The sequence below is a fragment of the Oxyura jamaicensis genome, chromosome 7, assembly GCF_011077185.1.
Source record: "Oxyura jamaicensis isolate SHBP4307 breed ruddy duck chromosome 7, BPBGC_Ojam_1.0, whole genome shotgun sequence".
NCBI lineage: Eukaryota > Metazoa > Chordata > Aves > Anseriformes > Anatidae > Oxyura > Oxyura jamaicensis.
The window spans coordinates 39,401,908-39,417,972 of record NC_048899.1 but is presented as its reverse complement, the minus strand read 5'-3'; the positions used below and the strand labels follow the sequence as shown (position 1 = coordinate 39,417,972).

The 16,065-nt window shown below is 39.5% G+C and overlaps 1 protein-coding gene across 5 annotated transcripts in view; it reads right to left on the bottom strand.

Annotated features, from left to right (window-relative positions):
• The window catches only part of TANC1 (tetratricopeptide repeat, ankyrin repeat and coiled-coil containing 1), a 116,645-nt gene that overhangs the window by 81,165 nt on the left and 19,415 nt on the right, over window positions 1–16,065 (bottom strand). Inside the window, exon 1 of one of the 5 annotated variants that reach the window (XM_035332290.1) lies at window positions 15,573–15,800. The exons of 2 other annotated variants lie outside the window; for them this stretch is intronic. In XM_035332290.1, coding sequence (XP_035188181.1) covers window positions 15,573–15,600 — 28 coding nt within the window. In that variant the 5' untranslated portion in view covers window positions 15,601–15,800. Of the gene's footprint in view, window positions 1–15,572; window positions 15,801–16,065 lie in introns of those variants that run through there. 2 more of the 5 variants (XM_035332289.1, XM_035332288.1) reach the window with 2 other exon arrangements.

Genomic DNA, 16,065 nt, shown 5'->3' with positions numbered 1-16,065 from the left:
CAGCTGCATCTTGCTTAACCATATCAAACTAGCTATAATGCCTGGCTACTTCTGGTGTTGTCTCCTAGCAAGTGACATAATCGCCACATGAAAGAATCTGCATGGATTAACCCTCTCAAGGTTTACTTCACATCACGCATCAAGGCCACTGCTTCCACTGAGCTGCACAACTGCCATTGCATACAGTTGCACTAAATCCAACACGTGCAGTTGAAGCGACCTTTTCTATTAATAGACATCACCCTTTTCATCACATTTGTATGTCTTTACTTTAACTAACTTCACATACTGTTAGCATTTAGGTAAGGGGCAAATAATTTACATCTGTCACTAGCTCATTTATATAACAGTTGAAGTTTGTCCCCCTGCACAAAAAGACTACAGAATCTTGTAAAAGGGACTCCTGCACATGCTCATGTGTGACAAAGACTTCATTCACAACCTCCAAGCCACTTGTTACACTCCCCCCCTGCTGGGTAAGCACCATCCTATTTGTAAGTATGCCTTGTCTAACTCCTGACTATTAGATCTCACAACCCTTTTGCCTGCTGGTTTGAAAAGTGACTTTGATTGTCAGAACGTTCCCAAGCAGGAGCTTATTAACAGAAGTCAACTAAACCTCTTGATGAGTTAAGTCATCAGGTGAGGCTTCAGTGCATTTTTAACATGAAAATGCATGGCCCCCACTCCTTCCTGAGGGTCTCTTAAAAACAGATAACAGATGTGAACTCATTATCCAAGGGATGCTACTAGTAATGTCACATAAGTAGGAAGATACCACAACACTCTTTTGCTTATGCAGTCAAAAATAGTATTAGCTGCTTAAAAAAAATGGATCTCCCACCTGAGCTCATGTCGAATGTTTTAAAACGGGTACTGCCCTCCACCCCCAATCCCACTGTGCATCTTGGGGATACACAAGATACTTCATACAATTGCCTCATACTCAGAGCATGAAGGGAAGGGGTAGAAAGTCCTTTGATTTAAGAACTTGCATAATCATTTTTTTCTAAATGAGGGATTCCAAAACATGATCAGGTGTATTAAATAGAAATGCTAAGTTATGTAAGGAGTAGACAGATACTGTTAACTTCATTCCTAATCTTTTACAAATAACGTACTTCACAACCTAGGCGATATACCCCTTGAAAAGCAAAAAGAAAGAAAAAGTTCCTCCACATTTTCACTGTTTGCAGTTCTCTCTTAAAACTCAGAAAGTTCTTCACATGAAAATAATTTGTAAGTATAATTACTTCTAGCAGTTACTAACATCAGTGTCAAAAAGATCCATAGCTTTGCTTTTGTTGCACTTCCTTTAATGATATGTGGCATACATGTCTCATACCTTGCATATAGTGGGTTATTTCCAAAGATCTATCCACAAGAGTTCATCATGTCTGAAGAGGACAAATAAACTGATCCTACACAGTATGTAACCACCTGAGCTAGTACTCACAAACTCCACATTTACCTACTTCCCAAGTTCATGCTGCTCAGTCTCTCCATATTAAAATCCTGAAAAACAGCTATCATCTATTTGCAAAGAAGGGTGAAACATCTTAGTCATGCTACAATTTGCAAAACAGTACTTAGTACTTAACACCTTTCAGCACAGGATTTATTAAATGCATACTTCAAAAAAAGATGTATTGGAAAAACTGCATTTCATACACGTATCCAAAGATTCCATCCTAAGGTTTACAGAAAACTTAATTTAGTGACAGTGCTGTTTTGCCTTTAAATGCAGTCAGAATATTATTTGTTACACACAGAGCTTAAACACTTCCCTTTTTTGGCAAAGTCAAATTCCTTTAGCTTAACTGCATTTTTCAGTCAGGAAGAAAACAAAAATCACTTCAAGCAAGCAGCAAGATGTTAGTGATGTAACAGAAATCAAGACAAGACAGTACATAAAAATCTTTAAAACAATTACATTGAGACATCAATATTTAACATTTTTATAATAAACAGTGTGTATTTCCAGATTAACAAGACCACCAAATCAAGAATGAACAGGAACATTTGATAAAAAGAGAATTGTGGGTTTTGCTTGTCTTTTTTAAGGCACAACTTCTAATGAGCTATATTTGGGTTATTATTACTCAAATGTATGAATGAAAATGACAGATAAGCTGAAGAAGTCTGTCTCTGAAAAAGCTTGTAAAGTAGCACGTAGAGTAGCATAAAAATGTTTCTAACTGTTTAGTTTTGTCAAAAAGCAAACTAACTCACTGAAGTAAACCAGGTATTATTGAATGATTTTTCTGTGAAACCCTAAACCAATATGTCATTTCTTTTATTTATTTATTTGTAGATATTTCTCATGCAGGAAGATCAATACAGATACCAGGCTGATACACTATACTGCACTTATTTCACTTGTTGCTCACTCAACATCCTAATTACTATTATTATCATCTATGAGATACTCCACAACCCCCCCAAGTTACCTGACACCTCTGAAAGCTGTGCCTCAATTTAGCAGGAGACTCAAAAGGACACAGAGGTTTCTGAGGTTTCCAACGTGTTGCTAAATAGCAGAACTGCACCCTGAAGCACTATTAACATACAATGAAAGAGGTGAAAGATTAGGAAGCGTGAGAAAAACATCCTCACTATCATGTTAGCTATTAGAATGTGCATTTGCAGTAGATTACTTCCCACCAGTCTGGTTTTAGATTTGACTTCACAGATTTCATCAACATACCTACCCCATCCTCCAATCACTCACTTTTCTGCTATGCTACTATTTTATCCTATTGCTGGTTGTTTTGACCAGGGTCTCTAAGGACTGTGACCACAGGGGAAAATGTGGTCTTGTCACTTGACTGCTGTCCAAAATTTCTTGGTCAGGTGCCAGATACTGCAGAAATGACTGCTTACCAGTTCAAAAGATTACTGTCCCCCAGTGACACATTACTATCCTCAAGCACTGAAGAAACTGATCTTGCACTGAAGTAGATGAAAAGTACTGACAAAGTAATATATATTAACTTCCAATGTCATAAGCACCTGTTTAAACTAACCTGAAAGATTTGGCAATGACGTGGATGAAGAACCATTGGATAGCTCATTTTCCTGTCTACTGCTGGGATAAAGAGCACCGGTTTCCAACAGAGGAGCTGTAAGATTTTAAGACTCACCAGCTGTTTCTCACATAGAATAAATAAATAAACAAACAAACAAACAAACACATATGTGACCACATATTAGTTATAGATAAATTTATTTTTTCTTTTTTCTTCCCACTCTGTCAAGCTCCTCCAGAGAAAATACCAAGACCATAACCATCTACAATTTCCTACAGAATTTCATCTTTCTTCAGTTATGACTTAACAAACAAACAAAAAAACCTGCTTCTCCTCCCTACTGAATTTACCAAATTTAACCTTGCTGTTTAAGCCTCCTTCTGAACCTCACCTCCAAGCTCTTGTCATTTTCAAAATACTGCCAGTTTCTTCAAAGGCTTTGATCAAAAGATCACTGTGCTCTCTTAGTCTCATCTCATTTAGACTAATTCCGCTTTCATCAGGCTGTTTTCTCCCTTAAATTGTATCGTTACATTCCACAGAAGTAAATTACCCTCTATATCATCCCGCTGCCTTTTATTTCTAAATTTAATGAATTATCTTTCTTTTCCTCCAGCCTTCCAAGACAGATCAGTATACACAGATCATGCAGCAAAGTTTTTGCTTCGGGGGTAAGAAGAAGGTGGGGGCGTGTGGAGCAAGTAGAATAATGAAGGGTGGATAAGAAGAAAAAGACTCCTTGCTGCTTGCCTTCAGCAATAACACTTACCTCAATAAAAAAGTTAAAAAGATAAAATGAAAACTTTGGCCCTCCTCTAAGTAGAAAGCCACTATCTGAAGAGGTGTTCTAGATAGAAATAAGGTCACAAGGTTAAAAAAATAATAAGTCTTGAGGAAACACCAGTATAAGAATCCCAGCCAGCAATCCTAGGAACAAGTCGATGTCACAAACAGTTTACGCTTGAGCAGGGATGAGCAAAGAAATAAAAATTAAATATAACCATAGATTTTTATTTCTTCCTATTGTCATAATAGCCACTTTCATCCTATCTTTCTCCATCCTACCATGTCAAACACTGAAAATGTGACAAAGCCCCTACTTTAATTACGAGAAGGGCAATACACTAGGCAAGAAATAACTCATCGCTTTCCATCTGGCAGAAAAGACACCCACTATATCTGCAGAAAATCAGAAGCTTAGAACTAGATGAAAACTAGGTCAGAAACTGCCATTTCAGCTTTAACAGTACACAGAAAATGAAAGGAAGACAAAGGTCTTGGAAGTCACAAGTCCCTTCCAAACCAAATCATTCTATGATTCTAAAAATCATGCTAAAATCTTGACCCAACTCATCCTAGTCCAGCCTTATTTTACAGAACAGCCATATGCTTACATTATGCCAGTGCCTTTTCCTCCAGAAAGGGCAGAAGATTAAGAGCATGGAAACAAAATGTGCTTTCAGTTTCTCAACTGTCCTAGATACCACCCTAACTTCCAAATGAACATCAACAATCTGCCTGTAAAACAACACAGCCATTCACTTCAAACATCAAAAAGTAAATCCAATGCAGAATGTTTCCATCTTACATTACACAGGCTGCAGTTCAAACAACTTAGTAGGCAAAATCACCTTCCACACTGCATCAGTTTAAAGCCGCCTCCTCCACACTGTTGCAACTCCAGGCATTGTTTCATGACCCACGAAATTGAAGACAGGCTTGATCTAGCAAAGCAGAGGTGGGGACAGATCTGTCATGAGTATCTACATCACTTGACTCCAACATTTTAACAGACTATCTTCTCTGGACTATCCATGCATCATGCAGTATATCCAGTAGAACAGATGTGGGTTCCCCCAATTTCTTAAAAGAAAAAAAAATAGACAGCCTGTAAAGGTTAACCTTCACAAGTGTATTTAACTAACTTTCTCTCTTCCTATTAAGCTACAAGTACTATTAATGCATCACCACAGTCTTGAAAATAAAGTGGGGGAAGCAGCAGAAGAAAGCCTTCATCACCCAAAAATTCTCAGCCCAGTGATGTTCCATTTCCCTTCTGCATAGCAATAGATTCCTACCAGCTGATTCAGAAGCACTGCCTGGCATTTGGAGTCATTACACTTTAAAAAACTCACATAGCTGTCTTCTGTAGCTGCAGTTGTTTGCAGACAATATCCAACTCTCCTTTGTAGGAGGAAGAAACCAAATTTGATTTAGGTGACAGCAAAATGATGTCACACCAGTTGAATTCTTATCAAATTTTGGTACAGGACTTTCCTTTAAGGCAGTCAGTGCTTCCTCATCAGCTACTATACACAAGATCTGTCTACTATCATTACCCAGGACAGAACTGGCTTAACCAAAATTCATTTTGGTTAACGTCATACCATTTCTACTCAGCATCCCCAGGAAGAATGGAGAAGTTCTCCAGTCACTGGGTAAGTAGCCAAGACCCGCGTTCCCCTCATGTCTATTGAGAAGACTAAAAAGCCCACCCAACGAGGTTTAATAGTAATGATTTAACTTTTCTAGGCATATTGAATATTAAAATCCATAAACTTAACAAATGAACTACTGCAGCTGATATAGGTGATCAGCCCTCTGCTTGTTTACTGTGGCTTTTACATTACAGCTTGCATATATAGTACTTTGTTTCTCTGTTTCAGCTGTTTTAAACTTCAAGGGGAGGAAACAAGTTATGCCATGTAAAGGGAATTAATATCTTCATCAGAAGGAAACACCTGGATAAACCAACAGTGAGGGAGATAAAGCTATTATGCTTCACTTCCAACTTGCTTAATATTTTCAACTTGTCAAATACTGCAGATGAAAAATCCTACAGAAAAAATACCACATAAACTTATCAAGCTATGTGCCTGTGTGTACTACCATGGAGTCTTTTCATATACAAGATGTTTATTTGTATCTCAGAACTTGGAAAGGAGCCACTTCTAAACAGTAACTTCTGACTTTCTTTTTCAGTACAAAGAACATCAACCACCCAGCTCATTTATCTTAAAAAAAAAAAAAAGAAAAAAAGAAAAAAAAGAAAAAAAGAAAAAAAAAAAAAGAATCATAAGAATCACAGACCATGTTTTCCAAAATTAGACTTGGCCAAAATAAGTAACGTGTTGAGAATTTCACTGGTAAGCTAACGCAGTTCTCAAATCAGCACTCTAGATATCTAGACAATAGACACACAGCCCACCCCAAAAAAGTGACTTCAAAGCAATCTAACTCCACAGGTCTCTTCTGGACACAGTTATGATAGCATGTGGCCCAACAAACATGCTAATTCTCATATTCATTTATTTAGTCTACAAAGCTGCATATAACCAAATAGCAAAGCAAAATAAGAATAAAGAAATAACATTAAGCACCTCCAGATTGAATGACATGATGCCAGGCTACACATAAACAAGCAGCGTGACTGTCTTCAGTCGCGCTTCTAGAAGCGGGATGTTTTTGTATACCTAAAATGCCACCTGCCACATCTGGTCTGACAGTGGTGCCACTGCTTACATGAAAAAAAATAATAATAAAAAATTCGCTGAATTCCAAAGATTTGTAATAGACTCACTGATGAACCCTTTAAAAAAAGGAAGACAAATTCCCTCCAAATGCTACATGAAATTGCTTGATACCAAGCCAGAACAGGCACTGGTGAAAGCTGGCTGTATATAACTAGAGATGCATGTAGTTAGAGGAAAACATCGTAGAACATCATATGAGAATATATGCTTACTGTCCAGAAATGAAGGCTTCTTCCATCATTTCTTTTATCCATTGAAAAGCATATCCACAGCAACAACAGGATAGGGTCCAGCAGAAGTACTGCTGAACTGAGCATGCCGATACCTGCTTCCTGCCAACGGTCACCGCTCCACAGTTTCATTCCTTTCAGAGGCTTCAGCCATGTCAGCTGGCCAGACCACTACAGATGCTGAGAAGATCTCTCAGAAGAGGAAAAAAAAAATGAGGTAGTTTACAAACAGCCCCCTAAGGAACTTGTGCTTTGAAAACAAGACTGAAGCAAATCTACAAGTGGAGGAGATGGCAGAACAACACCCTTTGGTTTCTCCAAGCAGGTACATCATCGTTTCTCTTATGTGCCAGCCGTTTAACTTTCACATACATACTGAAACCAAAGCTAAGCCTATTCCTCGATTCTCCTACTGATGCATTGTGGAAACACCACCACACAAGTTACTGATGGCATTAATGAAGTGACATCGGCCAAAACTGGGTGAGGCCAGGGGCCAGGCAGCTGTCCTGCTGGTGCAGCTGCCTGCTCTGCAGGCCACACGGCCGCCACGCTCCCCTGCCTCCTTCCTGGCCCAGAGCCCCAGGTAACGCCGTGTGTGAAGTGGGGGACCCTGAGCTGACCTACCCCTAGCCAGCTACTGCAATAAAAGATCCCTTGGATCACAAATCACTGCTGTCAGTGCTTAGCGTTACACCCAGAATACAGAAAAGGTGGCTTTCTCCTTATCAAAGCTACTTTCCAAGTTTACAATGAATCCAGTATGTTTGAAATTTGGAAAAAAGACACGCTAAGATGGTGCTGATGCAACTGAAAGCTTTTTTCTACATTTCAATTCCTTATTGTATCTAGTTCCAGATCACCTGTATTCTTCATCCACACCACCAGATTATTTTCAGAATTTTTTTCTCTGCTTTTTCCTGGAATTTTCATCTCTTCCTCCCTTTCAAAAAGCAAAAATTGCCCCTTTTCTCCTGTTTCATTTATAATTTTCTCCTAACATTACACTTCTTTCTTTATCTTGCACATTTATGCCCCATACAGGTGCACGTTCTGATCTATTTTTTTTTTTCCTCTCCATATCAGCTACCCTCAAAAACTGTGGGACAGCATGTTTTCTGCAACCTGATTGTAAATTATCTGATCTTGAAATGGATGAGAATTTCAGCTACTCACTTTTGCCAGAAAACAAATGCAAAGCTCCATCCAAAGCGTGCATACAAAGGACACATTATACACTTCCTGCCTCACAGGACTAAAAATAGAGATCAGCATTACCTATTAAGTAAATACTTTTGGAGGTTTTAATGTGACTTATAAAATATATTACTCGTTTCACATAGATTTTGATGTTTTCATTAGAATATATATCTTCTAATCTCAGTTACCTGATGTAGAGTGGTATCTGTGCAACGACCTGAAATACACAATGACAAAAAGTAATGATGCTCACTAGGACTTCTTTGGGTAGGGTAGAGTCACGGAGTAGCTGAGGCTGGAAGGGACCTCTGGAGGTCATCTGGTCCAGCCCATCTACTCAAGCAGGGCAAATAATACAAGGAAAACTTAGAAACTGTTCTAGAAATGAAATTCAGAATATTATTACTTTCAGAGAATCCAACTGCCTTAAATGGATCTGCTAACGAACACGTGAAAAAAAAAAAAAAGGGCAAGACCCTAAGTGACCCTAAGTCCAGGAAACAAACATGAATGCAAGGCTCATAAACATGGCACAATTTCACTAAAATGAAATAAAACTAAATAAATTAAAATGAAATAATAAAATAAAGAGTCTAAAGCAGTAACACAGCAGATAAATTCCCAAGTTTGCTAATTTACTTTAATATTCTTGAGCCCGCACAGAGACTAGACATTAAGTTACAGAATTCAGAAAATACATGAATCAATATATATCTTAGGCATTTATATATACTGTCTCTTCCTCGTAACATCTTTCAGGGAGGGTAGCAGTCTTATTTTTGATTTACTTCAGAGAAGCAAAAACAGTTTGTTGAAGGTCGTAACAGGTGAGTCTTTACACGATGGCCAAAGAGGGCAGCTGTACATTCGTGCTGCATTGTGCCAGTTCTGTCTGAACACTCAATAACATGATTCAACATGCTAACTGGCAGGAAAGGTAACCTTTTTTGTGTTTTCTGAACAGCACTGAGGGGACAGATGAGCCACAAGATGACATCGGAAAAAGCAGGATCCCAGGGCAGGTACAGCAGGAAGGAGAACCACGCCTTTGAATCACAACAAATGCTAGGTTGGCTCAGCTATCTCCTGAAATCTCATCCATAGGAATGTGGCAAAGCAGAAATATTACCCTCCCTGCTTCCTGTCTCAAATCCTGGGATTCTACCCTTTCTGTCTCTTATGAAATGCAAATCATCTGTTTTGAATTAATTGGTTATGCTCTTTTATGAGCAACACTCAGACATTCCTCTATCTCGTGAACTACAAGGAAACACTCAAACATCCATGTTTTGCCAATTCCTCTTCGCTTAAAGCACTTTCTATATTAATGTATAATGCAGTAGGATTAAGAGCCCTTGTTACATGTTAATATGAGTCCTGTTGAACACTGAGGAGAAGCAGTATCTACCACGAAGGACCTACATGCTGGATTGAAAGAAGACTGGAGGCGTTCCTGTGAGAGCACTCCCTTCACACAAGCAGACTGCTGAAATCACTCACATGAGATACACATTTAAGATGTTATTCCTTGTCAGCAGCAAGGCCACAAGAGAGCCCAAACTAGGGACAAAAACATGTGAAACATCTCAGAGTTTGCTCTGGCAAGAAAAATCAAAGGCTTGTCTATACAAGGTGAAAAGTGCTTCACATTCACACCCTTATTCTGCAATAACTCCCTGGTGTAGACAAGATCATACATGCTCTTACCAAAAATATGAAATACCTGGCAAGTCCATATAGATTAAAGTTTTAGTTGTCCCATTGCTTTCAGTAATTAAATAGCCAAGCACCAGTAAGAGCCTCTAACATCAATGTCAGAAAGCATTTCCTCCACAGGCAAGTCCCATACCCAGGCCCCCCCCCCCCCCAAAAAGTAAATCTTCACAACTAGAATTTAACTAGTGGAACAATACAAACTTGTATCCTTTAAAAATTAATTATTTGTTACTATCGTAGATCTATGTAATCTTCATAAATTTGCCAAGGGAGTACATACTGCTCTACCTTGGCCAGTTACTGGGATGGTTGCAAGCATTCCATTTAAATCAAATCAACCAAGTTCATTCATTTATAAAGACAACAGATGCAACAGCAGCAGACTGAAGTTAACAAGAATGCACATAGCCTGAAACCCTGTGGATAGAAGAGAAACTGGAAGGAAAAAAAATCATTATTTGTCCTGGCAAAACGTAAGACTTGAAGAAAGGAGAAGGACTGTTTAAAGCTCTCCCTCAACCAAGCAAGCCTCACCAAGGAAGAAAGCCTCACCAAGGAAGAAAGCATTTGGTTTTCCTATTAGCAGACCTGGTGAAAATTGGAGGAAAATAAAAAACACAGGAAGCATGTCATTTCTAGTAGATTGGGGGATGATGTTAGATGTCTCAGAGACAGCCAGCAGTTCTCTGTGAAACAACGCACCTGAGGAGAATGCTTTGCCAACAGGATTTCAAAAACATGCCTGGTTTCACTGAATGAGCGTAAAGTTATTTTTAGGAAGTGTTCCACCACCCATTGATTGACTTGCTGCAAACTTACAGAAAATACACCATGGTAATGCACCATGGTGGCACAAGCAAGCAATAGCTTAGACACAGAAGTGAAAACCCTACACAAACCAGCTCTGCCTTGGGTATGCTTAAAACTCTGGGAAGAAGTCTGAAATTGGGCACTAGTTCAGTAGTACATCACAATAGTAGGCAGGTACATCATGCCAGGAGGCACAGTGTTCCTACTCCATTCCACTTTTGCCAAGTATAATTTAACTGAGGATAAAGGGAAATTTTCCCCTGATGTCTTTTCATTGTTTCTTAAACTTTTCAAAGTAATTCTTTCATGCATACAAAGATTCAAGATCAGTACTTGTAAAATGCTGAAAATTTTCCTTTGTCATAGCAAAACTATGTCTATAGTTTGTGGCAATAACATTCCTCCCTCTTGAAACTTTCAGTTTCAGGCAAATATTGTAGAAAAATCCAGAAACTCTGTCCTTACTTAAGCAAAAAAAAACTCCCTTTCTGACCTCAATGGGAATCTAGCCCAGTGTAAAATAGACCCTGAAGCACATTAATGATCAACTCAACTCAAAGGCATTTCTGGTGTAAACCACAAAAACAGTCCCCTCCAGAATTCTCATTATTATTTTTTTAATGTTTTGTCATTCTTGTTCAAAAACAAAAAACAAAAGAAACAAACCCCTCACACAATAACATAGAAAAGAACCAATCCACACATTAAGCTCTCTAGCAACTTAAATTTCACTTAAGTTTCAAAAGTCATAGGTCATATTCTGCTTCTATTCGTTCTTACTTTCATGTTGTTCAAACCCTAAGCTGTTAAAGTTTGGCCAGAAACAGAGATTCAAAGGAAAGGACAGCTGTTAAGAAAGAAATTGATTAGTTTCATTTTAAGTGATTGAAAGAAGAAAGGTAGTCTTTACTCAAATTCTAACATTTTTCCAGATGAAACAAAGCTGATTTTAAAAGAAAAGTTTAATCTGGTGCCCGTCTCTTCCAACAATTAGAACACCACAGCTGTTTTAAGTGCAATAGCTCTGAATTTGACTCATAACTACCAGCTTTTGACAAGTCATAGATATGTAATAATTAGTACTTAAATATAATTAAGTACACAGCAGCAAAGTTCCACCAGAAGCTAATACAATAGTGAAAGAAGCAAAACCATTCCGCACTTCAGTGGAACAGGGCTCCCTACTGCCTAACTCCTGCCATGTAGCTGCAGAGTTCACATTTGTGCACTAATGTACACATCAAAAACTTTCTTTGAGGGTGTTTCCTGTGTTGCTAACAAGTTGCAGCTTCTCCCCTGCTGGATCTAGATTTAAGCAAGACTATGATCAAGTCTTAAAAAAATAAAAATTAACATCAACCCATCAACCTTCCCTCCCAAACGAAAACCACACACACAAAAAAGCAACCCCAGCCCCCCAAAAAACCAACCACCCAGACCATATATGCAACCTGAATACATGGCAGCAGCCATTTCACATACACTGTTGTTTTTAAAACTATTAATTACCAAATATACGAAATACGGAGCAAACAAACAGCAAACCCTCACCTTTTCATCCTACACGTTTCTGAAATTGCACCTCATATGCTCCTAGATAGATAACACAAGCATTGATAATATTCGCTAATTCTATAAATATACGTAAAAATGAAAGACCTTAACAGAGGAAGTCAGAAGTTCAACTAGAAGCCAAGGCTTCTCAACATGACCAAGAATGCTTTGCTCTCTGCATTAGGAAAATAACCATGGTGGCAGCTAGGATTACGCCAAAAAGACTGCTTAGGAACATGCTAAATCTTAAAGATTTGTCTGAACTAGACAGGGGGAACACACAGAAGGGAAGGGGAAGAAACGAAGTTAAGGGTTCAGCATTAAAGCCACTGACGTGGGTCACAAACTCACCCACCGCCGTTGTTCCACAGTGCATCCGCCAGCATGGGCGCTGCTCGAGCCCCCCACCCCACCCCCCCCACTGCCCTCTGTAACTGTTCCCCCTCCCACGCAGGGGGGTATGTGTTGCATGTTCACCTTGCGTGCTCTTCTTTGATACGTTATTTCTTACAATGCTGGAAAGTGATGCATAATTACAAGAAAAAAAAGTTGAATCTGAGCAATACTTGGATGACTAATCAGAGGGTAAGAAAGGCATCACGGGCCAGGTCTGGAGTCTGGGGAGACTTTTCTGAAATACAGAGTAGTGTTAGAAAAGAAATCTAAACCATGAAAATCTGCATCTACTGATAATTCACGAGTCCTAACTTTAAAGCAGCACCATGAATTTAAGGAAGCTGATTAAAAAAAAAAAAAAAAAAAGCAGAGAAAGATTTAAAACAGGTGTCTGTAGCTTTGTACCTTCTGTGGCTGGGATATTTAAGATCAGTAAAACTAAAAGCTGCACCTAGATTTCCAATTTCATACACTTCCAGATATAGCTGAATTTGCCAAGGCACTCTAGAGAGTTTCTCCAGATCAGCCATGCTCCCCAAATGATTTTGACCATCTAGACTGCAGAAGTGCCTGGGAAGTATTTCTCAAAGCAGTGTTTCGCCAAACGAGTCACCATGCAAACATTAAAACCTAACCCCTATACCTGCTGACACGTTATTCAGAGAAAAAGTCAAATGTTTAAGTGAAATGTTCAAGTCTCGTCTTATCTTTAGATTACATTAAAAAAAATCAATGAAGAACAGACCTACTCAATCACTTGTTGAGCACTGCTACTAACTTCAGCAGTGTCAAAATGCTAAAAGGAGCTCTTGATCTGACCTCAAAGACATTCTAATTTCTGTAAACAGCAATGCAACAAACTTAGGTATATGGCTGAACCGATCCATGGTTAAGGCCCTGTGAGAATCTCCAGCTGAGCACACTGTGCAGCCCGAGCAGCCCAGCACGCTGCTCTGCACACACCTAAGTGCTGGCCTCCCACGCAGAAGGACACCAGTAAGGAGACGCTTCGACACTGGCGCCTGTCTGATCTTCAAGGCACCTCACCCAATAGCTGAGCTGAACTTCTGCTTTCAGACCCACACCCCAGCTAAAAAAATACTATTCTAGACAGAGAAGACAGAAGAAGTGAAATGCCAGCTGGGACATGGCACTATCTCAGGAAATTAAACACATATTCCAGTAACTACTCCCAGTCAATTCCTCTCCCAGCGATGGAGAAACACCTCTAACACAGGCTTTGTGTTACCCAGCCTTCCGCTTCCAGACTCTTATGAATATCACTTAGGTACAGGAGTATCTCCATACATTAATACAGGTAGGCTGAGCACTTAAGCCAAGATATTGCAAGATTTAATACTCTGGTTCCAAAGTGCCTTTATGGCTTAAGGCTACGGCTTAGTGTGCCTCCTACCAGTGAGTGGAGGGGAGGAAACAAAAACAAACAAACAAACAAAAAACATGACTGAAGAAACAAGACATTAAAAAGTTGAAGTCATTACACTAATGAGAACTACACTGCATCTATTTCAAGATGCAGGCTTGACAAGGATGGATGAAAAAGACATTTACAGTTATTCAGCACCTACACAGAACAGAAGCCTGAAATAACTACAAGGCAAACTCTGTGGGATTAGTCTCCTTATGAAGCCAAGAGGAGAACAACAAAAAGCAACGGGAAATTTTCACTCCAATAAGGAGATCAGAGGCGCAGTATTTTGCCAAAGCACAACAACGGATGGCAGAAGACCTGCATTCTTGTTCAGACTGTGCAACAGACCCCGTACTTCAGCCTGTCTCCTTTTTGCGCAAGCAGCAAGGTACATTGCACTGGCCTGAGAACAGTGGGAGGCGAGGCTAAGAACAGAACAGGGAGCATCTCAAGATCTCTATGGTATATTTTATACCTTGAGAAGTACCTTTATTCAGGTAAGCATGCTGACATCCTTATAAAAATATCCTAAATACAACAAATACTAAAGAATTTAATCAGTCATGCTAAATAATTAATTTTAAAGGAGAAGGTAATAAGAGACAGGATAGGAATTTCACACATTTATATTAGGCCGTGCACCAGATATTTTACATTTATGAGCAACTAACCCCTTTATAAACTTCCCTTCAGGACAAGATGAGACTTTATGGCTCCACCAAAACAAACTTTTTTAAAGGCACTTTTAAAACAACAGTTAAATACAAAACTAAATGCACTGGGAAGATCATGCACTGTTTTTGTATTTGCTCTTTTTTTCCCCACTCCATGTGTTAAACTATACCTTACATATTATTTAAAAGTCAGTTTTATAACAGCACTGCCTCTACAAACATTTTTTAAAGATAAGGCCATATGCATTTCTAAGGCCATATGTTTTTTTCTTTTTCTGTTGCCACAGCTTTGTGGTAAATAAACTCTCCAGGGCCCGCATATAGTTTAGGGAGCTGGAAGCAGCCAAAAGACATGAACTAACCCATCCTTTTCACACCATAGCCATACATGAAATCCAAAGCTGACCTTCCTCTGTCTTTCTACAAAGCATAAAGATCTAGCTTCTGACAGAGCTTGAAATACTAATATTTAGTGAAAAGAGCATCTCTACAGACAAATCTTAAATTTAAAGCCATGATTAAAAATCTCAATTTGCAAATGTGTTTATGGGTGTCATTACAACCAACCAACAGATCAGGCCGATGTTCCTAGACACAAAAAAGTTTGAAGGCTTGTTGATTAATCTTTCATCTTCAAAGAAAGACTTAATCCTGATGACAGCACGAAATTCAGCTAAAGAAAAACAGAATAATTCTGCTAAGACTGCTTAGCTGTCTTCCAAAGTGTATACTCAGATCACAAAGTTGCTATGGCATCAACTTCAGGACTGTGGTTAGACACACAAAATGTCTTTTTCCTACAGACTGTTATGGGAAGTTGAGCGACTTTGGCAATAAGCCAAATATGTTTTGGCTCTCTAGCCAATACCATTTATCACCATTCCGATGGTTAGCTAAGCTCAGAAAGCAAGACAACCAGCACTTTAGAGCGCCCACATAAACGAAGCTCTAAACACACTGCACTAGCAATTACAAACAGAAATTGTATTCACACTTACCTCCTTTACTAGCATTATTTAATGTCATGATACTACTTTCCCATCACTTAAGTGTTGGATCAGAAAAAAACAGGAGAAGGCTCATTTCTGGCAGCTGCATATCAAACAACCGCGGGAGGAAGTTCTGCAGGATGCAAGATATCACACTGATTTCCCATCCATATTTCCTGGTGCTTTTTAATTTCACAGCCAGCGAGGTACTTTTTTAAGCCACTGCTATCCGAAACACGAGCTCACGCTGTTTTTACAAGCCACTAACACGGACCGAGTAATCCTGCGAAACTCCGGGCAGCGTGGGTGTGCGAGCGCTCAGCGCAGCCCGGCGGGGCGAGGGCAGGCGCGGGGCCGGGGCCGGGCAGGGCCGGGCAGAGCCGCTCCGCCGCGGGCACTTGAGTGCGGGACCCGCCCCAGCCGCGCGGCGTCTGCGCCTCCCGGGCGGGCACCGGGCGGCGCCCCCTACATGACTTTCCGAGAGAGCAGAAAAGTAAAGAAA